This window comes from Thamnophis sirtalis, unplaced genomic scaffold (assembly GCF_051295495.1).
Source record: "Thamnophis sirtalis isolate CommonGarterSnake01/CBP01778 unplaced genomic scaffold, rThaSir2_p1.2 scaffold_10, whole genome shotgun sequence".
In the NCBI taxonomy this organism is placed as follows: Eukaryota; Metazoa; Chordata; class Lepidosauria; order Squamata; family Natricidae; genus Thamnophis; species Thamnophis sirtalis.
In genome coordinates this window covers 69,242,368-69,269,347 of record NW_028261390.1, presented here as the reverse complement: position 1 = coordinate 69,269,347, position 26,980 = coordinate 69,242,368, and the positions used below count along the sequence as shown (strand labels likewise).

General features: G+C 43.2%; 2 protein-coding genes across 4 annotated transcripts in view; both read right to left on the bottom strand.

Annotated features, from left to right (window-relative positions):
* WDR19 (WD repeat domain 19) overlaps window positions 1–7,405 on the bottom strand; it is a 44,856-nt gene extending 37,451 nt beyond the window's left edge. The window contains exons 1-6 of the mRNA XM_087724814.1: window positions 7,331–7,405; window positions 3,931–4,022; window positions 3,699–3,764; window positions 3,323–3,448; window positions 1,894–2,009; window positions 78–193 (exon numbers count right to left, since the gene is read on the bottom strand). Of these exons, the coding sequence (XP_087580940.1) occupies window positions 78–193; window positions 1,894–2,009; window positions 3,323–3,448; window positions 3,699–3,764; window positions 3,931–4,022; window positions 7,331–7,336 (522 nt within the window). The 5' untranslated portion in view covers window positions 7,337–7,405. The remainder of the gene's footprint in view (window positions 1–77; window positions 194–1,893; window positions 2,010–3,322; window positions 3,449–3,698; window positions 3,765–3,930; window positions 4,023–7,330) is intronic.
* Window positions 7,406–10,389: 2,984 nt separating this feature from the next.
* Window positions 10,390–26,980, bottom strand: part of KLHL5 (kelch like family member 5) — a 34,851-nt gene continuing 18,260 nt past the window's right edge. For 2 of the 3 annotated variants that reach the window (XM_087724812.1, XM_087724810.1), the window contains 7 exons: window positions 25,670–25,882; window positions 20,403–20,589; window positions 18,614–18,838; window positions 16,985–17,147; window positions 15,089–15,301; window positions 13,818–13,989; window positions 10,390–11,624 (listed from right to left, as the gene is read on the bottom strand). In XM_087724812.1, coding sequence (XP_087580938.1) covers window positions 11,568–11,624; window positions 13,818–13,989; window positions 15,089–15,301; window positions 16,985–17,147; window positions 18,614–18,838; window positions 20,403–20,589; window positions 25,670–25,882 — 1,230 coding nt within the window. In that variant the 3' untranslated portion in view covers window positions 10,390–11,567. The remainder of the gene's footprint in view (window positions 11,625–13,817; window positions 13,990–15,088; window positions 15,302–16,984; window positions 17,148–18,613; window positions 18,839–20,402; window positions 20,590–25,669; window positions 25,883–26,980) is intronic. The other variant, XM_087724811.1, reaches the window with a different exon arrangement.

Genomic DNA, 26,980 nt, shown 5'->3' with positions numbered 1-26,980 from the left:
ATAAACAGAGGAAAAGTGAAAAGATTTCCTGTAATTTTTTTCATCCCTTGCACATAGCAAAAATATAAATTTATTACCACTCTGATAGTGTCTCCTTCATGGTTGCTAATTGTTATTAATTTGTCTTCTCCGCCTAATGCAATTAATTTTTCTTTGCTCCAGCAACCGCAGGTGATCCGTTTGGTGTGCTTGCCTGGTAAAAGAAGACAGGCAGAAAAATCCCCAACTTTTTACAATACAATACAATAGCAGAGTTGGAAGGGACCTTGGAGGTCTTCAAGTCCAACCGCCTGCCTAGACAGGAAACCCTATACCTTTTCAGACAAATGGCTATCCAACATCTTCCTAAAGACTTCCAGTGTTGGGGCATTCACAACTTCTGGAGGCAAGCTGTTCCACTGATTAATTGTTCTAACTGTCAGGAAATTTTTCCTCAGTTCTAAGTTGCTTCTCTCCTTGATTAGTTTCCACCCATTGCTTCTTGTTCTGCCCTCAGGTGCTTTGGAGAATAGTTTGACTCCCTCTTCTTTGTGGCAGCCCCTGAGATATTGGAAGACTGCTATCATGTCTCACTTTTTGCTTCTTAATAACTCTTTAATATGGCCCAAGCTTTCAACAGCTTTAGAATGAGAAGACATGCAGAAAAGACGAATAAACCACAAGATCTCATTTACAACAGAAGCAGAAAAATCAGTAAAAATATCCCAACGGAGCCAGCAAACGCAAGGGCCAAATTGGGCTGTTTCTAAAGGTGAGAACAGAGTATTTATTCATGAAAGGAGAAAAACATAACTAGTATTTCAGATAATGCCCAGGAAGATGAGGCAATTTTTTAAAATATTATAAAATATTATATAAAATTATATAACAAGTATTTCAGATATTGCCCTGGGAGATGAATGAAATACATTATGAAATATAATGTAAAATTAATTATATAATTATTTAGATAGTAATTAACTTTGTGGGTAAAATTCTGCTTTTTTCCCCATGCTTAAAATTCTGTTCTCAAGGAAAATACTGGAGAAACCTGTCTTGTCTCCAAAATATGGACTGAGTATGTTCTTGACTTGTAAAAGCAAAAGACCTGTGATAAATGCCAAGTTGATTACAAAAACGAAGATCTGAACCAGCCTAAAAATGATTATCAAGATATTCGTCCTTTTAATTCAAAAGCTTGGAATAGCTTTCAACAGAATTAACTAATAAAACTTAAACAAAGGAATGAGAGAGAGATTCCAAAATGATTGGGGGGGAAACACTAAGCCAAAGACATAACCTGAAAAAGATAACTATCTTAATATTGCTAGCCTCTGCCAATTTGTTGTAGGATGGTAAAAATAAATTCCCAACTTGGCTTTAGAAAAGGAAATGCCCCCACTTTTATTGACTCCATCGAGATATTCCAGTGGCCAAATGCTGGAAGGGAAAAAATGCAATTTATATATCAGCCTGAACATTCCACAACATTCTGGGTGAAAGAAATGCTGAAATAACTTGGGAATAAATTATTTCTGTTTTTGTTTCTGAACCGATTGTGAACAGTTTTAAAGCACAACTTTTATGTGCAGCCGCCCTCTTGAGCTGTTTACCTATTGGATATAAATTACTTCTCCCTTGCACACATTTGTTTTTGTGCTGATTTTGGCTTTTTACTCACAGACGTTTCATTTCCAAAATAGGTAACCTCATCAGTGCGTCTGGTAGCAAACCCCACATTTGATATGAAATATCTGCAAAAAACTCACCCAGGTCAGAGAACACCAAGAACTCCACAGTTCAATCCTGAGCCTCTCCTATCGGTAACACATTTGCTTTTTTCTGACTTAAACTTGTTACATTTTAAATCCCCCTCTTCAGAAAATACCCCTCTACAGTTTTCAAACTACTGACCAAGGATAGGAATCTTGCGGGAAGTCTGGCGATTATATATTAGTACATTTCCTTTAGCTGTTCCAGCAACTAGTAAGGCTTCAGTTTTTGACCAACACAAGAAAGACATTGGCTCCCTGAAATATAAAAAGAAAAGAAAAATAAGCTCTGCTGAATTAAACAATATTTAGCTGATTACAACTTTATTTTTGAGGAATAAACAGTACAACAAGCAAAATCAGAGCGTGTAACTAGCATGATTCAATTATAAATAAAGTAATAGAAAATGCAGCATAAACTATGCGCACAATATTTATCCACAGTTCTTGGTATGAACTACTCATAAAATTAAGAGAAAATAGAACAATAAAAGACTCTCATGTCAAACCCCATACCTTTAAATTACCAAATTCAAACAACATTTGCATTTGGATAAATTCTTTAAAAATACAGTTATTACCCTTGCTTAAAATTGGTCTTCTAAGAGAGAAGGAAGAAGTGAAATAAGATGGAAGAAACGATAATAATCCCAGGAGACGACTTTGGAGAAATTATCCATAACCATGAAGACAACAAAAGACTAGGGTGAAGGGAAAGTATTTTAAAAACAGGCTGAACTCCAACTCCTTGAGGTACAAGAGGAAGTCTACGCAGGTAGACTTGCATGAATGTTATGTTGGGTTGTATTATAGCTATTTGCAGGATAAACTCTTTTGAAGCACTTCTTCGTTAGCAACATGGACCAAACAGCAAATCTTTAGGATTCAAGGAAGACATCTTTGTTGGAAGATCTCTTTGGTTAAGTTTTTTGTAATTCCTCATGCAAATTACATAACATAGTGGCACACAGAAGATGCCAACTTGCAGATAATCTACTCCGTATGGAGAATAATCAAATTCCCAAGATGGCAGTGAGATGGACACACACATCAAATGAGGACACCCTTGAAATACATGGCATTACATTACCTTTAAAAATAATGTTCTTAAAAATGTGTGATTAAGATATTATAGCTGTTAATCAGATTGATGTCACTTAAATACATAATTTACCTGATATATTTATATAATTCTAGCGCTGTGGTGGCACAGTGGTTAGAATGCAGTACTGCAGGCTACTTCTGCTGACTGCTGGCTGCCTGCAATTTGACAGTTCGAATCTCACCAGGTTCAAGGTTGACTCAGCCTTCCATCCTTCCGAGGTCGGTAAAATGAGGACCCAAATTGTTGGGGGCAAGAGGCTGACTCTGTAAACTGCTTAGAAAAGGCCGTAAAGCACTATGAAGCGGTATATAAGTCTAAGTGCTATTGCTAAGTTGTGGTGGCGCAATGGTTAGAATGCAGCATTTCAGACTAATTCTGCCAACTACCAGCAGTTCAATCCTGACTGTCTCAAGGTGCTATTGCTATTATATCACATTACATTACATTAATTTGATAAATAAATTACCTCATGCTAGTATCCATCAAACTGGTTTTATTTGTATTGGCATCCCACAGATAAATAGCACTGGATTTATCAGCAATAATTGCTAGAGTATCTCCATCTTGATCCCAATCCATAGCGATGCAGTTCCTATCAAAGGACAAAAATATCCAGATGCTCTTTAATAAACACTACTGCCTTACACTTATTTTATAACCTGTTCCCAAACTACACATGAAGATATTGGCACGCTAGCTGGAGAAAATCTATTTGGATAGATACCTTATTTTCAAAACCTGTTTTAGATCATCCACAAGTGAGATTTTTACATTTAGATCATCAACTGAATTTAGACCATCAATCATCATACTAAGGTCATCAACTGAGATTTAAAACTTACCCCGGTAAAATAATTTCATTCTTCTTTTGACCATGGCGATCAAAGACTTTGACAGTATGACTGTACCTTTAAACACATAAAGAAAAGTTCATAAAAATGACAGTAACCTTTTTTCACGCGCATCTAAAATCAGTGACAAATTTTTTGCAACTCTTGGGAAGCAACTTTCATTTCTGCAATGTCAAATCCGGACACCTGGGATCTTTAATCCATTTCTCTTTTTTTATCTTACCCTGTAACCGCAATGTAGTTTCCTAAGGTTTTTTGCCAGGCAAATTGCACAGGGGCACTGGGCGCATCCTTCTCTGACAGGGTGAATACACGCTGTGGAGGGAAATTGACAATTATACATTTGTAAGTCTACAGCAGTGTTTGGCAACTTGAAGATGTCCAGCAACTTGAAGATGTCCGGACTTCAACTCCCAGAATTCCCCAGCCAGCGAATGCTGGCTGGGGAATTCTGGGAGTTGAAGTCCGGACATCTTCAAGTTGTCAAGGTTGAGAAACACTGGTCTACAGAGGTTCTTGGTCCTCCAGGTCAAAAGGGGTGTTTTTTTCCCAGGAGGCTGCTGGACTTTCTGGTTTTTCCTTTTGAAGATGTTTCGTTTCTCATCCAAGAAGCCTCTTCAGCTCTGACTGGATGGTGGGGACTAGAAGGATTTTTATTCCATGGCCTGGATGACTAAGAATCTCTACCGACTTTGAGCTATACAATTTTGGATGAACAGCCTTTGAACGGTGTGCGAGTAGGAATGGATTTCCAGAGGAGGGGGAATTGCAGACTACAGGAACCAAGAGCACCACTCAGGCGGCCCTGAGGACACAGCTAAACCTCAAAGGGTTTCAACGACCTTCTAAAAAGACACAAATGACCAGCTGTCTGCAAGAAATAGAAATCCTTCCATTCCTCCTGTCAGAGCTGAAGAAGCTTCTGGGATGAGAAGTGAAGTGTCTTCAAAAGAAAATAAAAAAACAAGAAAGTCCAGTTGTTTCCTAAAAAAGAAACACCTTTGGGATATACTTGTGTAAGGTGTTTTTTTTAAAGGCTTTATTTCAATCTGCAGAACAGACCCCTCATATCCTGGACATAAATTGTTTCAACTTCTACCCTCAAAATGATGCTGTAGGGCCGGGATGGTGAACCTATGGCACGCGTGCCACACGTGGCACGCGGAGCCATTTGTCAGGGAACGCGAAGTGACTTCCGGTTTGCTCGTAGAGTCATTTTTTTGCCCTCTGGAGGCTCCAGGGAAGCTTCCTGAAGCTTCCGGAGGGCCTCCGAAAGGGCAGGGGAGGTTGTGTGCGACCTCCCCAAGCTCCTATAAAGCCTCTGGAGCCTGGGGAGGGCAAACAAAGCATGCAAAAAATGGGTGCCTCTCATGCGCGCATGCGCACTGGGGGGGCGTTGCATTTTGGGTGCAGCACGCCCACACATGATCCCCCTTTGCTCCCCCCACTTATGGCACGCGAGCCAAAAAAGGTTCACCATCACTGCTATAGGGCACACTGCACATTGCACACCAAGACAACTAGACACAAGGACAGTTTTTTTCCTGACCGCCCTCACTCTGCTAAACAAATAATTCCCTCACCACTGTCAAACTATTTACTAAGGCTGCATTACTATTCTTCTCTTCCTTCCTATTACCTATCTCCTCCCACTTATGACTATTGTATCTTTCAATTTATATTGTTTTTTGTTTCCTAGTACAATTTGATAGCTTATTAGTAACCTTGACGACCACTAAGGGTTGTTTCTTATGATTCTTGATCAATGTATTCTATTTTATTTTTATTTATGTACATCGAGAGCATATGTACCAAAGGCAAATTCCTTGTGTGTCCAATCACACTTGGCCAATAAAGAATTCTAATAAAGGCCAGTTCGCAGCAGTCTCTCCTGTTGGCAAGATGATGATGATGGTTGTTAGGAATATAATCTAACGGTTGGGTTGGCAATGTATAAATCATGTAACAATGCTATACCTGTTTCTTTAAACCATACTGTAAAATGTGATTGGTTGCTGTTTTCCTCAATCGGCCATAAGAGGGAGCCAGAGTGACTGTTAGCTCTCTGTTTGTTAGATGCTGGGCTGATCTGATCTGAGTGCCTTGAGCTACTGTAAGTTTTGCAACTGTTAGCAAACTTTGAATGCCAAACTGTTTGTATGATACTGGACTATGTTATTTGGATTATCCCTTAACTGAAAGGCATTGATGACTGACTGTCTTATCCGTGTATGACTTGGACTGTTTGATGGGCTCTGATGCCTCTATTTCCACAAAATCAAAAGCCTATTTAAACTGCGGTGTCTCTGTATGCTGGTTTGGGTGTTCTCCAACACAACTCTCCCAACGCTTCTCCCAACAGGGAGCTTACCTAACAATGGTTATTATTATTTACTTTATTCATTAAACCTGAAATTTAGTTAACTGAACATTCAAAAATGCATCACAAATACCATTGACTGGTGCTAATGGTTGACAGGGGTTGCTGCCAGCGTCCTAGGTATCAATCAAGTACCTTCTTAAAATGTATTATTGTTATTATTGTTATTGTTATTATTATTATTGTACAATTGTATCACAGCGGCCAGTTGTTTCGCCGGATTTGGCATTGGTTACTAGTCGGGCCCCACCCAGGGGCCTAGGACGTCGTAACGTGCAGATCCCAGCAGTGCGGCTTTTTGCATTTGACTGATGGTGATTTTGTCAATTTTTAACTGTTTTAAATGTAATTCCAGTGCTTTTGGAATAGCACCCAGTGTGCCGATTACCACTGGAATTACCACTGCTGGTTTGTGCCATAATCGTTGAATTTCGATTTTTAAGTCCTGGTATCTTGCGATTTTTCATATTCCTTCTCGTCGACCCTGCTATCACCTGGTATTGCAATGTCTATGATTGTAACCTTATTTTTCTCAACCAGTGTGATGTCTGGTGTATTATGCGCCAGTATTTTGTCCATTTGTATACGGAAATCCCACAAGATCTTGACCATCTGATTTTCAGTGACTTTTTCAGGCTGATGTTCCCCCCAGTTTGTTGCTGTTTTAATATTATTAAATAATTATTATTAATTATTATTATTATTACTGTTATTATTACTGTCATTATTATTATTACTATTATTATTACTATTATTATTACTATTATTATATCTAACGACTGAGGAGAGAGGACTCCTTGGAGGAATGTCTTGGGAAAGATGGAAGGCCAAAGGGAGAAAGAGGAATGGCCGAGATGGCTCGAATAGAATTAACAGAGCTGGAAGGGGTCTGCGAGGTCATCCAGCCCACCCCGATACATCGTTCCAGGCAAAGGGCCGTCCAGGCTTTTCAGCGACGGAGGCTCCTTCTCCCCCAGCTGCCTCTGAGCAGGCAGGCAAGCGTTCCACAGGTTTCTTTCCCCCCCCCCACCCTCCGTTCTTCCAGGAGGAAGCAAACCCCACCGGTTGAACAGCCGCCTGTCCTAACCAACTGGGAAAGCCACGGGCGCCCGAGAGGGGAAGGAAAAGCGCCGAGTCCGTTCCTGGCAGAGGAAACCGGGCCACGGCTGGCCGGAGGGAGCCCCTCAACCGCCCGCATCCCGCTTCAGAACAAAGCCGCCGCCGCCGCCGCCTCGGCCTTTACCTGCATCTTTTTTTCCCCTCAGAGGCCGAGCGGCGGTAAAAGGGGAGTGCGCATGCGCGTTCAGGCGCCTGGCCTGCACTCGCGTCGGCGTCACCCGGGAGACGGCGGCCCCTAGAGATAATCAAAAGGAGTAAAGGGAAGAGGCGACCGTCCTTCGGAGTGGTGTTTCTTCAAGAGTTATGAGAATGGAAAAGTCACATTAGCGCAGTGTTTCTCAACCTTGGCCACTTGAAGATGTCCGGACTTCAACTCCCAGAATTCCCCAGCCAGCATTCGCTGGCTGGGGAATTCTGGAAGTTGAAGTCCGGACATCTTCAAGTGGCCAAGATTGAGAAACACTGCATTAGCGTATGAGAAGTCAATGAATTCTCATCCCAGGGATAAAGTATAAATGCAACCATCTAGTAAATTACGCTATCAAGTGTACATGCAAAGCTCTAGCGTTCTTGGGAAATCTACAGGGCCCAGGCAGGCAGGGTGGAAGGAAGGAAAAAGGCAGCCAGCTGCAAGATGAATGGGCTCTCAAGGAACACCAGCCATGGAGAAAAGCTATGCCTCGAGTTATTTATTTAGAAAATAATAATAAAGGTGGGATGAGGAATAAATAAATAAACCAACCTGGAGAAAATCCAAACGTCAACGTGGACTTGACAGCCCACAATCAAAAGTCCTTTCTATTTTGTTTTTAAATGGCAAACTATTTAAAAAGATTGTCAGGGAGGAAAGTGATTCCTTAAATCCATAGAGAAATAATAAAGGGACAAATTGTAGGAAGCTAGCACCCACCCCCTTCTCCTAGAAAAATGAAATATCCTGGGAAATATTGAAAAGACAGATTATTCTATTTCCCTGGATCAGAAATGGAGAAACACGACTGAGAATCTGCATAGACATTTCAATTCTGCCTTCTCTGTTTCATTTTATGCTAATCGTGCCTGAAATCCCATCACAATAAAATCAAGGTTTAGTGAGTGGGATGGCATGGAGAATGTCTGGCGGCTGCAGGACGATTGAATTAGAAAGTTAGAAAACACATTCTTAGATAAAAGGCAAAGGTAACATATGCGCTAGTCATTCCCGATTCTAGGGGGCGGTGCTCATGTGTTTCAAAGCCGAAGAGCCAGCGCTGTCCGAAGACGTCTCCGTGGTCATGTGGCCACTGAGGTGTTGACAACACCTTACTTTGGCTGCTATGATTTTAAAATTCAAAGCTATTATTATTTTGATGCTGTCAGAGGTTGATGCAAGTAAAAAAAGCAGAAAGTCTCAATCATCCATTCCCTTTCCTTCGTTATTTGTTTTTCTGAACATAGGTAAAGGTTCACCTCGCACATATGTGCTAGTTGTTCCTGACTCTAGGGGGCAATGCTCTTCTCTGTTTCAAAGCTGAAGAGCCAGCGCTGTCCAAAGACGTCTCCGTGGTCATGTGGCCGCCAAAGATGTACAGAACGCTGTTAACTTCCCACCAAAGGTGGTTCCTATTTGTCTACTTGCATTTTTTACGTGCTTTCGAACTGCTAGGTTGGCAGAAGCTGGGACAAGTCACGGGAGCTCACTCCATTATGGGATTCGAACCACAGTACTGCCAACCTTTCTGATTGATAAGCTCAGCGTCTTAGCCACTGAGTCCCTATTTTTTTCTGAACGTACAGAGGCCTAAAATGGTTTCTGCAAATGCAAACTGAGATTTGATCCGTGTTATTATTCTCCACCAGTGAATCTGGACAGCTAATGAGTGCTGCTTTCTTTCATTTTTGTCTTACCTCTGACCAGATGCGTGGGAGGGGGTAGATATCCAAAGATAGTTGTGGAATTCTGGGAGTTGAAGCCCACAAGTCTTAAAAGTTGCCAAAGTTTTAACCCTCTGCTCTAGGCCAAATCCGGCACACCAAGAATATATTAACCGTGCTGCCATTCGTTTTGCTGACTGAGTAAAGCTCCATGACCACCATCCATTTCTTTTGTGCACGATCAAAGCCCCTGTATTCCTAGGCAGTTATTTTGGAGTTGACCTGGACGTGTTCTCGGAGCTCAACAATCTACTGTAAAATGATGTATCATTATCACGTTCCAATTTTTTTTTGCAGGATCTTCCTTGACTGTGTGCTTCAGGGCACCCAAACAACCAGCTGTTCTGACCCAGGTTTCTCCAGCAGCATGAAGTCGAGTCCTTGTCCTGATAAACCCCTTTTATTTAATTGACAGTGAATTCCTCTCCAGCAAAGAAAATATAAAAAGCGAAGGGCAGGTTGGAACATCCAAATATTTCATAATCATGTAACCTATCAACCTTAAGAAAATTCCACAGGGGAATCGCTAAACACTATGAAATAATTGAGCTACAGAAATTTGATCTTAAGGAAATCGATCAGTCTTTGATTTGGAATGTAACTGAACATCTGAAATGAACCAAACGCGATTATTATTATTTTGTTATTATAACACTCTGTCGATGCCTATATAAAACCAGTGGCAATGTCTCATTTAGGGCCAGCTGAAGTTAGCCACAATCATGGTATGTTTTGGAATAATAATAATAATCTGAGCCACTTTGAGTCAACCTCATCAACTCTTCTTTTACTGCAATGTCTTGGAAGTGGCGATCCATAAAGTGACAATACAATCCCAGTTCGGAAAGATATGCAGGATTATTTCTAGGCTATGTAAAACCTCCTAACAAGACCCGGGGGTACTCAGGGATGGAAAGCTCTTGAAAAATGTCCTCCGTACCTATTCCCAAGTGTAAGACAAGAATTAAAATAAGGCTTCAGTTTAAAGAGAAAATAGCAGTTAGCAGTTAGACTTATATACCGCTTCATAGGGCTTTCAGCTCTCTCTAAGCGGTTTACAGAGTCAGCATATTGCCCCCACAAACTGGGTCCTCATTTCACCCACCTCGGAAGGATGGAAGGCTGAGTCAACCCTGAGCCGGTGAGATTTGAACCGCTGAACTGATGATCTAGCAGTCAGCTGAAGTGGCCTGCAGTACTGCACTCTACCCACCCCGCCACCTCGGCTCAAGAGTGCAGCAGCTCTCTGAAAAAAACTACAGGCTGTCATTGACTTACAACAGTTCATTTAATGACCGCTGAGAGTTACAACGGCACTGAAAAATGGACTTACGGCCACTTTTCACACTTATGACTGTCCAGCATCGCCACGGTCATGTGATCAAAATTTAGACACCTGGAGATACTTCCGGTGACATCGCTGCCAGGTCGACGCAGGGGAACGGGGCTCCGCACCCCCGTGCCTCATCTTTGTCGTCAGAGGGCCCACCCAGGGGCTAAAGTCACACTGTAGGGGTGACTAATAAGAAGGGACTCCATGTGGGTCACGCGGCACTCCAGCTGAATCCAGGGTTTTTTACCTCTATACCGAAGACGAGGCAGCCATCATGGCACCGTGAAGCAGGGGCTGCCAACAAAATTTAGACACTTGGCAACTGGTTCATGTTTATGACGGTTGCAGGGTCCCCGGGGTCCTTTGGTTCCCTTTTGTGACCTTCTGACAAGGAAGGTCAATTCCCTTAACAACTGTGTTACCCACTTGACAACTGCAGATTCACTTCACAATTGCGGCAAAAAGAGTTGTCAAATGGAGCGTAACTCACTGAACAAATGCCCCACTTGGCAACAGAAATGTTGTGCTCAATGTCGTAAGTCAAGGGCTACCAACATAGGCAATCAGAGGTGCCGCATTTGTCAAATCAGAAGTACACTTGATATTTCCTTTGCTTGTGGTTTGTTGTAGCATGTCAAGGAGGAGGAGAAGGAGATGGAGAAGGAGGAGGAGGAGAATGAGAAGAAGCAAATAATAAAAGAAGCATTTGGAACAAAGGAAGATTACAAGCATCTTGCAAAAGGACATAAAATAAATTGTAAATCTGTGGCTACAGGACAAATAACAACAAAAGTTCCTTTCCTGCCTCCAGAACAATCAAAATGAGTGCCTTTTTCCCCCTTCTGATTTCTGTACTTCAAACATGCTATATTATCCGTAATGTATTTCCATTACCAAGACATATAGACGTGTACATAAACTGCATTACTGATGTGTGTGTGTGTTTTAAAAGTGCACAATATTGGTCCTTTAAAAAAAAGAAATCCTTTATACAAATAGATTTGAGATCAGTCTCTTTGCCTTGCGGAGATACACAGTACCTGGCGTGTTTTACGCTTTAATAATTTGATGTGAAATCACCAAAGAGTCTACAGAAGAGGCCATTGTTTTGCTACTAGAGTTTGACAGTCACCACACAAGCCCCAGCTCTTCCGAGGCACAACGGTGCGACCTGAAATAGGAAAAGAGTAAAAAGAAAAAGAAAAAAAAAGAATCAAGGACAACATTATCAATACGACTCACAAATACTTTGTAAAAGAGGAGAAGTCAGCTTTTCGGTGGAACAGAAATTGCCTCCCAAAATCATGGACACTCCATCGCTAGAGGCTCTTAAGAAGAATCTAGACAGTCACTTGCCTAAAATAGTATAGGTGCTCCTGCTTGAGTTAGGGGCTGGACTACAAGACCTCCAAGGTCCCTTCCAGCTTTATTCTATTCTATTCCTTATTCTATTCTATTCTATTCCTTATTCCATTCCTTATTCTATTCAACTCTACTCTAATTCTCTATTTTATTCTATTTTATTCTATTCCTTATTCTATTCAACTCTACTCTAATTCTCTATTTTATTCTATTCCTTATTCTATTCTATTCTATTTTATTCTATTCCTTATTCTATTCAACTCTACTCTAATTCTCTATTCTATTCTATTCTATTCCGTATTCTATTCAACTGTACTCTAATTCTCTATTTTATTCTATTTTATTCTATTCAACTACTCTAATTCTCTATTCTATTCTATTCTCCATCCTTGTTCAAATGAAAGTCCAATTACAATCAAGAACTCACATACTAGGCCAGTGATGGCGAACCTTTTTTGGCTCCCGGGCCAAAAGTGGGGGCAGGACAGAGGAGGGGGGCTGTGCAGGCATGCCACACCCATAATGCTATGCACATACACACACATGCACATGCATGGGCGTGCGACCAGTCCCCCCCTTTTTGGCGAGGTTTTTTCACCCTCCCCAGGCTCCAGCGGCTTTCTGAGAGACTGGGGAGGGCGAAAACAGCCCCCTGGAGGCCCTCCAGAGGCTTCAGGAGCTTCCATGAAGCCTCTGGAGGTTGAAAAATGGCCCTACGGACAAACCGGAAGTCTGTTCCTGAATTTCCAAGTTTCCCGTAGGGCCGGTTTTCCTTGAAGCCTCCGGAGGGCGAAAAACGGCTTCAAAAGAAGGCCGAAGTCAGCTGACCAGTGCGTGCATGCACGCTGGACCTGGCAGGGCAACGCCTCGCGTGCCCTAACAAATGGTTCCGCGTGCCATCAGGGTGCTAGGCTCAACCTTGGAATCTTTTACCTGGCATCAAAACCTCAACAGTTTCCAAAATTGTTAAATCGGATCATGACACGATCACCATCATCTACTGAATTTATACGCTTCTCAACCTTACAGCGACTCTCCAGAAATGTTTTTCTTAATACAGCATTTATCCTTCTGCTATGGGTTTCTCCCCCTTATTAAACCAATCCTGCGAGGCTAAATTAAAATCCTTGATGAGTTTTATTCGATTTCTGAGTCAGATTAACACAGTCCAGAATTTACACTGTTGGAATAATAAAAGGAAATATTTCAAATGTAAATTATGGTTGGATTTCTCACATGACTCTTGTGTGGACATTTTTTGCCTCTTATTAAATACCATGTCCTTTCTCATATATTTGAAAAAAATAAGTTTTCTGGAAACTTTCATTCCACAGTTAAAGAAAATATTTATGATCAAAGACCCCCCCCCCAAAAAAAACCAACCCACCTAGAACCAGGTACAATAACAGAATACAAGAAGTCCTCGACTTACAACAGTTCATTTAGTGACCGTTCAAAGTTACAACAGCACTGAAAAAGTGCTTTATGACTGTTTTTCACCCTTACGACCATTGCTTCGTCCCCATGGTCACATGATTCTCATTTGGATGCTTGGCAACTGACCCATATTAATGACGGTCACAGTGTCCTTGGGGGAGGGTGTCACGTGATCCTCTCTTGCGACCTTCTTCTAACACGCAAAGTCAAGAGGGAAGCCGGATTCGCTTAACAACTGCCACGACTTGCTTAACAAACGGGGCAAGAAAAGTCGTAAAATGGGGCAAAACTCACTTAACAACTTTCTCACTTAGAGACATACATTTTGGGCTCAATTGTGGTCGTAAGAGGAGGACTACTTATAGTACAAAATTTCAAAAGAAGCAAAAATAATTTAAAAAATAAGATTCTTAAATGAAAAGAAAAAAAATAGGCGAAGTTCGAACTCTACCCATTCCCTCCCAACACTGATGACGTTACCTAGTTTGGTAATGAAATGCCTGCAAGCTCGGACAGGACCCCAGACCCCACATGTGCTGGTCATCTTTCTTAACCTCCACATTACCTGTGTCCACTCATTTATCTGAGGGTCATATGATTCTACTGTATTAAGGTAGGCTTGTCCATCGTATCCTCCCACGGCATACAGCTTATCTCCAAGAAGGCAGACTCCCACCGCATCCCTGCTGATGCTCATTGATGCCACTGCGGTCCACACATCTGTTTTGGGATCGTATCTGGTTAAACAAACAAACAAAAAAAAACCCAACAGGTTTCCATTTCATTGGAGAACTGTCAGGAAAATATCTGCATGGGTTTGTACATTACTCCCCTGAAATCCGTTTCCATTTTTGGGATATAATGACCCAACGAAAGGTGAGGCCTTGAAACCCCCTCTGGTTTCCCCAGGAATTGTTTACAGGTAGTCCTCAACCTATGACCTCAATTGAGCCCCAAATTTAGGTTGCTAAGGGGAGAAATGTGTTAAGGGAGTTTTGCCCCGTTTTACGGCTTTTCCTGCCACGTCTCTTAAGTGAATCACTGCAGTAGTTAAACTAGCGACATGGTTGTTAAGTGAATCCGGCTTCCCTTTGACTTTGCTTGTCAGTGTTGTGGACCGCCAGCAGCCAGCGGAGCTGGCAGCAGATTTGGACAGTGAGGAGGTTGGGGAGGAACCTGGGCCAGTCCTGGAGTCTGGGGAAGGCTCTAAAGAGGGCTCTGTGTTGGAGGCAGAGAGGGGGCCATAGCCGTATGCCAGTTATCAGCTGCCTTCGGAGTCAGAAATCAGTGAGGCAGACGAACAGCTGGAGCCTATTCCCAGTGTGCGCGTGCACAGAGTTGCCAGGCGAAGGGAACAGCTAAAGAACAGGGGTTGACTTGGGAGTAAGGCCACAGTGGGACAATGAATGGCCTCTCCCAGAGGAAATAAAGAAGAGCGAAAGGAGAGTGGAGTTTGCAGGAGACCATTAGTTATCTTAATTGGTTCATGACTCTTCGAGACTCCTTGCCAAGTTTTACAGATCTTGGCCTGGCAGCTCTCCAAGCCAGATGAGGTCTGTGACTGTAAATCCTCTCTTGAAAGACTTTGCTGGATGTGAATGAGCAGAATTCACGGCAAATTAATAAAAGGGTTTTTTGTTGGGACAAGGAATATGCTCTTGGGAAGCCTCGGTCAGAACACTGTTGTAAGTGGAAGACTGTCCTTACAAGTGGACAAGTAACCAGTGAGTGACACGACTCAATGGTTAAAACAACAACACCTGTTAAGTTCACCCACACCACGATTGTGTCAAGCCTTTGAGCTTAAGCGAAGTTAACCATTTATTGGGATCGTACCTTTCTACACAATCGGACAGCCTTGATGTCAAGTTAGAAGCTGGCGCATCGTGACCCCCGATAGCATACAGGAAGCCGTTCCAGGTCGTCACTCCCACGCCCCCTCTTCGTTTGGACATTTGCGCGCAGGGTGTCCACTTGTTCGTGTGCGGGTCAAAGCATTCGACGGACTTCAAGCAAGAACTTCCATCTCGGCCGCCTATCGCATAGAGCCTGTGAACGTACGCAGAAACATTAAGAGCGGTTAACATTAGCTACCCGTTTCCATTGCACAACAGAATGAGGCAAAGTCAGGGGTGGGATTCAGCCGGTTCGCACCAGTTCGGGTAAACCGGTAGTTTGAAGGATGCGTTGGCCCCGTCCACCCTGGCCCGCCCCTTCCAGGTGTCTCCACACGGCCCGTTTTGGATGCCAGGTAAGGGCAGGAGTTGGGGGGGGGGGGGGCAAAAACCAGGCCTTTCAGAAATCCGGAAACAGGCTTGTTTCCGGCTTCCAGAGGGGCCGTTTTTGCCCTCCTGGAGCTCGGGGAAGTACTAAATGCAAACACCTGGTGTCAGTCTCAACTGAGGCTTATTTTTGGGGTAGGGCTTATATTGCGAGCATCATGCTGCGGCTTATTTTCTGGCTGGATCTTATTTTCAGGGAAACAGGGTATATCTAGTGCAGTGTTTCTCAACCTTGGCAACTTGAAGATGTCCGGACTTCAACTCCCAGAACTCCCCAGCCAACGAATGCTGGCTGGGGAATTCTGGAAGTTGAAGTCCGGACATCTTCAAGTTGCCAAGGTTGAGAAACAGTGATCTAGTGTTTTAGTAAGAAGTTCTGACAACAGCAATAAGAATACAGGTAGTCCTCAATTTACAGCCATTCATTTAGTGACCATTCAAAGTTGCAACACTGAAAAGGTGACTTACGACAATTTTTCACACTTAAGACTGTTGCAGCAGCCCCCTGGTCATGTGATCAAAATTTGGAGGTTTGGCAACTGGTCCATATTTACGACGGTTGCAGTGTTCCAGGGGTCTTTTGTGAGCTTCTGACAAACAAAGTCAAAGGGGAAGCCAGATTCATTTAAAGACCGTGTTACTAATTTAACAACTGCCATGATTTACTTAACAACTGTGCCAAGAAATGTCACAAAATGGGGCAAAACTAGCTTAGCAACAGAAAATTTTGGGTTCAATTCCGGTCGTAAGTCAAGGATTACCTGTACCAGAAAGTCTTAACCTTTGGTTGTCTGTGTTCTTTTTTTTCCAATCATATTTTAATTTTTTATATTCTTTATACATAACAATACATTCTGACCGAGGCTTCCCAAGAGCATGAAGCAAATTCCTTGTGCCGGCAAAAAATCCTTTTATTAATTGACTGTGAATTCTGCTCATTCACATCCAGCAAAGTCTTTCGAGGGAGGATTTACAGTCACAGACCTTAACTGGCTTGGAGAGCTGCCAGGCCGATATCTGCAAAACTTGGCAAGGAGTCTCGAAGAGTCACGAACCAATTAAGCGAACTCATTGTCTCCTGCAAACTCCACTCCCCTTTCGCTCCTCTTTTATTTCCTCTGGGAGGGGCCATTCATCGTCCACCTGTGGCCTTACTCCCAAGTCAACCCTTGTTCTTTAGCTGTTCCCTTCCTCTGGCAACTCTGCGCATGCGCACACTGGGAACAGGCTCCAGCTCTTCTTCTGCCTCACTAATGTCCGACTCCGAAGGCAGCTGATAACTGGCATTCGGCTCTGCCCCCCTCTCTGCCTCCAACACAGAGCCCTCCTCAGAGCCTTCCCCAGACTCCAGGACTGGCCCATCTTCCTCCCCAACTTCCTCACTGTCCGAATCTGCTGCCAGATCTGCAGGCTGCTGGCGGGCCACAACATTTTGGTTGTCTGTACTTACTTTCCACTTAGTACTGCTACACCCACTGTACTCCTTGGAGTTGACATACTGGCCACAAAGTTCCACTGCCGGGCCTGTGGATCCCACCTTTCTACTGTGTTGAGGTAGCTCCAACCATCGTGTCCTCCCACAGCATACATCGGACCTTCCAATACTGCTACTCCTTCAAAGAAAGCAAACATCACAAATTGCTCACTACTAGATCAGAGGTATCTCCGACTCTTGAAGTGAAAACCAGACCTCTATATTTTCATAAACGTTTTCAGGGAACATAAAATCTCTCCAGGGAGATGCACATGCCTGCAAGGAATATCATGTCCACAACTTTAGTTCTCAGGTAAGATATAAATAACATGAGAAATCAAGTTAATATATATAATGTTGGTTATTACTTGAAATGCTTATTAGCAATAGCGCTTAGACTTATACCATCTTCTTTTAATGACTCCATAATCCTTTGCAGGGTGGAGTCTGGGCAACTGAATGGAGCTGAGTGTTTACTGGCCGGATGCCTTCTTGTCACCAATGAGGAGTTTTGTTCAGCAGGTATATTCTCATTGTGTCCGGAGAGAGAAATATTTAACTCTACCTAGGATTGAACTCACAGCCTCCTGATTGTGAGGCTCCACCCCTAGGCCACCGCACCACTCAGCACTTAGATTTATATACCGCTTCATAATGCTACACAGTACCCCAACAATCTGGTTCCTCATTTTACCGACTCAACCTTTGCACTCCGTCGGAATCAAACTCTAGTCTGTGGGCATAGTTAGCCTGCAATACTGCTTCCTGCGCCACCAGGGCTTCCATTAAAGTTAATAATGTAAGATATTTGAAAGAAAAGGAATTTAGCCAGAGATAGTTAAATGGGAGCAGATTCTTCCTTTGGGAAGCCAGACTCTGCCTGTCACAAGCCAGGGCAAAGGGTGAGTGGTGGAGGAGTAACACCTCCTTAAAAAACCTTGGTCCAGCTGGCCCAGCTGGGAGCACCTCGTAAGGGCCCCTTTCCAGGGTTACCGGAGAAGATGGTCAACCATTTTGAAGGCGGCAGAGAGCTTTACGCCCAACGGCAGATAAAGGGGCAGAACCATCTTCTAGGAGAAGGGAAACTCTTGATTACAAACCTCCACTACCTTGTGGCTACATCTGGAAAAGGCTTCGGGAGTCAACCTCGAGGCAAAATCCGGAGCCGGAGTCCCGGAAGCAGTTCGTGACTGGGTACAACCACATTCTGGTAACTCCTGCGACGCAGCTGGAACCAATTTTATCAGCTCTGCCTTTCCATTGGATTATTTCAGCGATCTGCTGCTTGGGTAACCATCTATCCTCCATATTAATCTACCCTGGAGAGGACACTCCAGCTTTACCTCTTTCCAGAGCATGATAACCGTAGTCTTTTGAGACTGATAGATGCCAAGGTAACTAGTACAAATTTATGGCTCTAAATTGAGAACCACTAATATAGCTAACATTATTTAACAGTTTTAAAGTTAATCCTCCCCCCCCCCTCAACAACAACGAACCCATAAATAAAACATTGGAATCGCTTATTTGAGTTAATCTGGTAACAGCTCAACTCATAACACTTTTTTTAAAAAAAGCAAAAAAATTGCAAATATGTATACGTACCAAGCCCGTGCCTGTGAGTTGACATGGGTGGCATCACACTCCAAGCTTTTGTCTTGGGGTTATAACACTCCACAGTATTCAGTGTTTTTAGTCCGTCTCTACCTCCGACGACGTACAATTTATCATCTAACACGGCCACTCCAAACTGTAACCTTCTCCCATTCATGTTTGCAACAGGAGTCCACATATTGGTACGGAGATCGTATTTCTCAATGCTGGTTGCTCCTTAAGTAATAGTATAACATATGGTTGTTGTTTTTTTTAAAAAAGAATACTTGGAACAATAATTGCAGTTCTATGAAAATGAAACAGATAGGACACCATGCAGAAGGTTAGGAATAGTCTTACTAATTAAATAGGCCACATCCAAACTGAGGGTACTATTTATACTTGAACTGTAGAGGTGATTAAACCAATTAGTTGTGCTGTGGCCTGCCAGCAGATTCAGACAGTGAGGAGGTTGGGGAGGAACATGGGCCAGTCCTGGAGTCTGGGGAAAGCTCAGATGAGGGCTCTGTGTCGGAGGCAGAGAGGGGGCCAGGACTGTCCAACAGTTATCAGCTGCCTTCAGAGTCAAACATCAGTGAGGCAGAAAAACAGCTGGAGCCTATTCCCAGTGTGTGCGTGCACAGAGTTGCCAGGCGAAGGGAACAGCTAAAGAACAGGGGTCGACTTGGGAGTAAGGCCACAGATGGACGGTGAATGGCCCCTCCCAGAGGAAATAGAAGAGGAGCAAAAGGGGAGTGGAGTTTGCAGGAGACCATTAGTTCGTTTAATTGGTTCGTGACCCTACGAGACTCCTTGCCAAGTTTTGCAGATCTCAGCCTGGCAGCTCTCCAAGCCAGATAAGGTCTGTGACCGTAAATCCTCCCTTGAAAGACTTGGCTGGCTGTGAATGAGCAGAATTCAAAGTGAATTAATAAAAGGGGTTTTTGTCGGGACAAGGAGTTTGTTTCATCCTCTTGGGAAGCCTCGGTCAGAACAAGATGCTCATGGAACTCTCAAGTGCAGGTAGCCTCAACGTACGGCCATAACTGAGCCCAAAATCCGTGTTGTTAAGTGAGACATTTTTAAAGTGAGTTTTACCCTTTTTTATGACCTTTATTGCCACATTTCATAAATGAATCCTTGGAGTTGTTACGTTAGTGCAAGGGTGTCCAATTACTGAGGGCCACATCAGGGTTGTGTTTTTGACCTCGGGGCCCCAGCTCAAGGTCACTGTTGGGGGCACCTGTGGGGACCTGAGCACCCTGCCACCAAATACGGGCTCCCAACAGTGACCTTGACCTTGTGTTTTCAGCTGTGACGGCCTCCTGCAACCCTCTGCCATCAAAAACGAAGCTCGGGAGGACCACACGCTCCATTTTCACTGGCAGAGGCACCACAGGCTGATTCTTCCCTGTTTCCAATATGGCTCCATGGGCCAGATCTAAACACCCCACGGGCCAGATTCGGCCCCCGGGGCCTTGAGTTGGACACCCCTACGTTAGTGACACGGTTGTTAAGTGAATATGGTTTACCCATTGAGTTTGCTCGTCGGAAGGTCACAAAAAGTGCGACTTCATGACCCCGAGGACACTACAACCGTCATAAATACGAGTTGCCAAGCATCCAAATTTTGATCACATGGCCATGAGGATGCTGCAATGGTCATGAAGTGTGAAAAATGGTCGCAAGCCATTTTTTTCAGTGCTGTTGTAACTTTGACCAGTCCCCAAAGGAACTGTTGTACGTTGAGGACTCCCCGTATGATGGATTACTTTTTAATCTTTATTATAAACCAATATACCTTTAGTGGCATCCATGCCCCCCACTGCAAACAGGACGCCCACAGTCGATTTTCTAGGCTTCGTGCGAGGGCTTTGCAACATGGGCCTTCTCTCTGGCAACAAATGGTACTTCATTGCTTCCATGATGAGTTTTTGACATTCGATGTCATCTCTGAAGAGTACGTTGTTCTCCATGTCGGCCAGAAACTAGGCAAAAGGAGAAATGGATCTGCTGAATTGTTAAACCATAACAGTGGATCAGGAATAAGCCAGCATGAAATGCAAATTAATTTGGCACTGTGGATGTCATCTATTCTAACCTATCCTCAGTATGTACGCTTAATAAATGATTTGCAATAATCTTCTTTCTACTATATAGATAAAAACATGGGTGGGTGTGGGTGGGTGGGTGGGTGAGTGTGTTCCAGCATAACTCTGGAACACCTCAAACAATTTCAACCAAACTTGGTACAGATGACTTACTCTCTGGAAACAAATACTGTGGGATTAAGACACCCCTAAGCCGAGGTGGTGCAGTGGTTAGGGTGCAGTACTGCAGGCCACTTCAGCTGACTGCTATCTGCAGTTCAGCAGTTCAAATCTCACCGGCTCAAGGTTGACTCAGCCTTCCATCCTTCCGAGGTGGGTAAAATGAGGAACTGGATTGTTGTTGGGGGCAATACGCTGACTCTGTAAACCGCTTAGAGAGGGCTGAAAGCCCTATGAAGCGGTATATAAGTCTAACTGCTATTGCTATTGCTAACACGCCTCGGGGAGGGGGATTGTTCTGTTAAGATACAGACTGTTGGACCTTAAAATGGCTTCTACTGTACAGCACAGTGGAGTGCCATGGTAACAGCTTCACAGTACTCTACAAGGGGGCTCTCTCTAGTAAGGGGGAAAACCCAACATTAGAAATTACGTTTCGTCTGGACATTTTCCCCCTATAAATAAATACCCGAGCAATGCCAGGTTATCGGCTAGTCAGTAAAGTGGTAAAAAGAACAAGCACTAGTGTTAAAGATTTCTGTAGATCAAAGCAGGCTTCAACTATCTTCTCTACAATAAATATCCATTTACCGGAAGTGGTAATTGCTCTGTTAAGATGAAACTTTCACACAAAGGATTTGTGCTGCAGCCGGGTTAACTAACACTGCAATAAACATGGAGAATATAGAAATTATATTACACACTATTGCTCTCTAGTTCTGCGCTTTATGTGCTTGCAACTGCTGCAAATTTCATTAGTATCGTAAGCTTCGGCGAATGTCAGCTTCAAGAGATTCTGTATAATTCCTAACAAACGGCGCAGCATAACACACATTCATAGGCATCAAAACCATGTTTTACCGTGTTAATCCTCACAATAGAGCAACATGCTTGCCCTAAATTAACTAGATTTGCTGCGTCCTATCCAAATCAACGTAGGTTACTCTTTAAAATGTTGCAACTCTAATAACTGGTTTAACTGATCTAGTAAAATAACGTCATCAACAAATATTGATCTACAATTTAGCAAAGCTTATATTAATATAATGTAAGAAATTAAAATTTCTGGCGTACTAATCCAAAGCACTGTGAAGCGGTATATAAGTCTAAATGCTATTGCTATTTTATTTAAGACAATGTTTATGGCGCTTTTCAGTCATCCAGGTCATGGTTGTCCCAAAAGTGTTTTTTCAGGAGGCAACTGGACTTCCTTGTTTTTCTTTGAAGACGTTTTGCTTCTCATCCAAGAAGCTTCTTCAGCTCTGACTGGATGGTGGGGAATGAAAGGATTGATACTCCTTGCAGACAGCTGGTCATTTGCATCCTTTTAGAGGACACGGATTAAACCTCTAAAAGGATGCAAATGACCAGCTGTCAGGACATTCTTTTACCCTATTTTATCATCATACTCGTTCTGCAAGGTATGTTAGATAAGAAACTGATTTATTAATTGATTTATTACATTTATATGTTGCCCTTTTCCCCGAAGGGGACTCAGAAACAGAACCGTCGTCAGCCGGTAAGGGTCATTGGAGGTTTGGAAGTTTTTCCTTCCTAATTCAAATTCTAACTGCATCACCATGCAGAACCTCTTCCGAATTTTAAAATTCAATTTTTGATTTCAGCTCAAAAGCACGAGCGTTACATTTGGTTCAAACCGAGCAAGACAAAAACCATTCAGTTAACCGGATCTGACAGATTAATAACGAATCCATAGGTCTTTTTGAGCTTTTCTGAGTGCCCCACGGTAAACCACTGTTTTGCAACTGATCGCCATGCGCACAAGATGGCAGTTGGCTTGTCATTAATTTTAAGGCTGACATAGAAAAGAGCCACTGATTTTAGTTACTTGGACTATCACGCTCTAGATCAGCAGTCACCAACTGGTGCTTCGCAGAAAAATAATTTGCATCTTTTATATTGCACTAAATCCAGGGTCCTCAAACTACGCCCGCTGGGATGGATACATGTAATGAACGCTTGTGTTGCTGCAGAGAGTCTCCCCCTTCGGGGTCATTTTGTGCGGGTCGGAGGGGGGCAGAAATTCCGACTTGGGGTCTGCTTTAGCCTCCTGGTGGGGGGCTTTGGGTGAAGGCTGGAGGGAAGAGCTGCTGGTGGCGAAGAGCCGGAGGGCCTCGTTCCACTGGGACTGCATCCTGGCCTGGAACTGGCTGAACATCTCAGGTCGCTGAGCCTCCAGGCGCCGGTACCTGGCCTTGCACTCCCGCAGGTCTTCCCTCTACTTGGAAAGCCTATGCTGGTAGTCCTCAGTGAGGTGCTTCAGCTGAGTCTCCTTCTCCGTCAGATCCAATTTGAACTGAGCTGTTTTGCCAACTCTTTCTCCCGGTGGCTGCTTAGCTCCAGCAACTGCTTCCTGTTGGGGCCCTAAAGAGCCCGGCGGGCAGGCAAGGAGTGGTTGACAGAGGAGAACCGAGTAGAGGCTGGCAAGGCACCCCTTGACGTGAGTGACATCGAGTTGCCCATGCCCACCCATGTGACCACCTAGCCACACCCAGCAGCCAGTCATTAGGCAGATCATATTAGTGGTCTGTGAGATTTAAAATTATGAATTTAGTGGTCCCTAGGGTCCAAAAGGTTAGGGACCCCTGCTCCAAAGTGAATACACATGATAGTGAAACAAACAATGGTGCAGACTTTGGAGTATGCGACTGTGTGAGGCAGGAAGAATTGGGGCGGCACATTAACTTCCAGCTAGGATGATCCATTGCTGAAGCTTATACAGAAGAATCTAATCAACTAACAGTCAGAATTAAATTGGTACTTGGTAAGAGTCAACAGAATTTAAGAGGTGTTGGGCTTGGATAGTTTGTGGGAACGTAATGATTCCAGGCTGGTTCCTCTCTTGACTCCACCCTAGGGTCTGCTTGCTCTCCTCTGGTAGTATACAGTAGTGGCCAAAATTGTGGAAACCTTTTGGGAAAAGTGAATTTTCTAAAACTAGCTAATAACACCACTTTTTTTTTTGGGGGGGGGGAGTAGTACCGTAACATTATATATCAATGGAAAGATCATTTAATCAAGAATGTAACACAATAACTTTTATGCAGGATTTGCTATTAGAATAGCAGTTATAAAGAAGAAAAGTGAAACGCGATAATACAATAATTATCACCATGTCAGTTAATACTTAGTTGGGTAAACTTTAGCATGAATTACGGCCATACAACGTCTTTTAATTCTGCAGCTTTTATAATGTGAAACCAAGATTGAATGATTGCTTCTATGAACTGGGTTTTATTGCTGGGTCGCTTGTGACTAACAAGTTTCTTTTGTCGGCTCCACAGATTTTCAATTGGGTTAAGGTCTGGGCTATTCCCAGGCCATTCCAGCAGTGGATTATGATTATCTTGAAACTCCCCCCCCCAAAAAAAAGTGGTGTTATGAGCCATCAAATCTCAAAAATACCAAAAGGTTTCCACAATTTTGACCACTACTGTTATACAAAACCTTCATGTCGGTAGGATTTGATAATATTTCCCATTAATCACAGTCACTGCCATAGTTTGGCATTTTAAGATTCTACAGCCTGGAACAATTTATATAAAAATTATAAATATCAGTAACTGGCTCTTTGGAAGTCTGTTTCAATCTACGGGGCCACAGAATAAATCTGCATGATGATGGCTTACTTGAAACCAATTCAGCTCTCATCTCCCCAGGTGACTAAACGCAGCCATATTTATGCATAATTGGAACAGACTACAAAATACTCATTTCCATATCGCCTGATGTTTTAGTGCTTTGAAGCTTCCGTTAACCAAGGGTATACCCACCCTTCACTGAGATCCATTTGCAAGTGTTTAATTAAGGCATCATGAATTTACGTTCCCGTTGAACACCGGACAGATTCTCCCTGAGGAATTTGCATCGCTGATGGAATTCCCAATAAACCTTTAACTGGTTTTGCACGCTTCCCACAACTACGATAAAACAATTTGTTTCAGTCCAAGAAATCAGTTCCATGCAGCGACCAAGATAAAACCTTGCCCTGATAGAATTTTTAGAATGGATCAGCAAAGCTGTCTCTCTTTTAATGGGTTTACATTTCTGGGATCTTAGTCTCTGTTTCATCCAGCAATCTAATTTTTAATCTTTGTAATGATGCTAAAAATTTAATCACGCCCTCATGTGAACTGGCCTTCTCTCTGTTAATCATTCAAAACACATGTTTCTAAATTCAGAAAAGACATGCATGGTTAGAAGATCTTAGAACAATTTGTTTCTTTTTTTTAAAAAAAGTAAATTCTCCATGTAACAGACCATATTAAGTGGCAATACCTTAAGTCAGTGCTGGCGAACCTTTTCAGCGCGCACATGCGCAAGCCGTCGCCCATTGCTATTCCGGGTCCCAGCATGCCGGCCAGTTGGTCTTCACACACGCGGGAGTGCCGGAAACCAGAAGAGCACATGTGCACATCAGGTGGCTGGTCTTCCGGTTTCGCCACCTGGTCTTCTGGCGCATGTATTCGCACCAGCCACCTGGTCTTCGCACACATGCGCACCAAAAAACAAAAGACCAGGTGGCCAGCGCATTGGAAACAGAAGACCAGCCGCCCGGCATGCATGTGCACACCAGGTAGCTGCTCTTCCAATTTCCAGTGCTCCCGCGCATGTGAATACCAGCTGCCTGGCGCACCGGAACCTGGAAGAGCAACGGGCAACAGTTCGCGTGCCTGCTGAGATGGTTCTTTGTGCCATTTCTGTTCGTCAGCACGACCTTAAGTTACTGAGAGATCTGAAGACAGATGATTGGCTGTAGGGAATGTCATTTACTCACCTGTGGTGCCAGTAAAGGGAGTCTGATGTATGCTAAGAGTTTGCTGAGATCTTTCTTTCGTTGTTCCAAATCGTGTTGCACCCAAGTTAGCAATGCATTAAGGATAGTCTCTTCGCTAGGAATGTTCATATCATCACTAGCTAAAAGCTTTGCAATTTCAGTGGCCGGTAGCAGGAGGAATTCTTGGTTTCTAATTACTTCCATGAAGTGCTCCTAAAAATGATAAGAAGTATAAATAAAACCACGTCTATATGAAACAAAGGGAAAACCAAGATACAAATCCGTATCTTATCCATTTGATTTTTCAGTCTTCTTTCTCGCTCACTGGTATGACACAGGAAATTCCAATCAGCACTCAGTTGCCCAGTGGGAGGGGGGGGAAATTCACAGGGGAAAAAAAATTGATCTGCAAAAAGTTTTACCAAGCCTAAATAATTCATCCAGAAAAGATCATACGAACCGTACAGCCTTCAAAATATTTATATACATTTACATTTGTATTTAAAGTGATCTGCAAAAAGTTTTGCCAAGCCTAAATATTTCATCCGGAAAAGATTGTAGCAACTGTACAGCCTTCAAAATTTATCGGCAGGAGAGAATGCAACTATATAGAGCCGAGGTGGCGCAGTGGTTAGAGTGCAGCACTGCAGGCTACTTCAACTGACTGCAGTTCTGCACTTCGGCTGTTCAAATCTCACCGGCTCAGGGTTGACTCAGCCTTCCATCCTTCCAAGGTGGGTAAAATGAGGACCCGGATTGTTGTTGGGGGCAATATGCTGACTCTGTAAACCGCTTAGAGCAGTGTTTCTCAACCTTGGCAACTTGAAGATGTCTGGACTTCAACTCCCAGAATTCCCCAGCCAGCATTCGCTGGCTGGGGAATTCTGAGAGTTGAAGTCCGGACATCTTCAAGTTGCCAAGGTTGAGAAACACTGGCTTAGAGAGGGCTGAAAGCCCTATGAAGCAGTATATAAGTCTAACTGCTATTGCAATTGCAATTGCAATGCAATGCATTCTCTCCTGTAAATAAATATTTTGATGGCTGCACGGATGGTGCGATCTTTTCCGGATAAAATATTTAGGCTCGGTTTAAAAAAAAAATCAACTTAAGGAAGAAATCTAGAAGGCCAGAAGTTCTGGCGACAGCAATAAGAAGACAGTCCTCGACTTACAACCTGAATTGACCCCAAAATTTCTGTTGCTAAGCGAGACAGTTGCTAAGTGAATTTTGCCCCATTTGATGACCTTTCTTGCCAAGTTGCCAAGAGAAACACTGCAGTTGTTTATTAACACGGTTGTTAACTCTTCCCC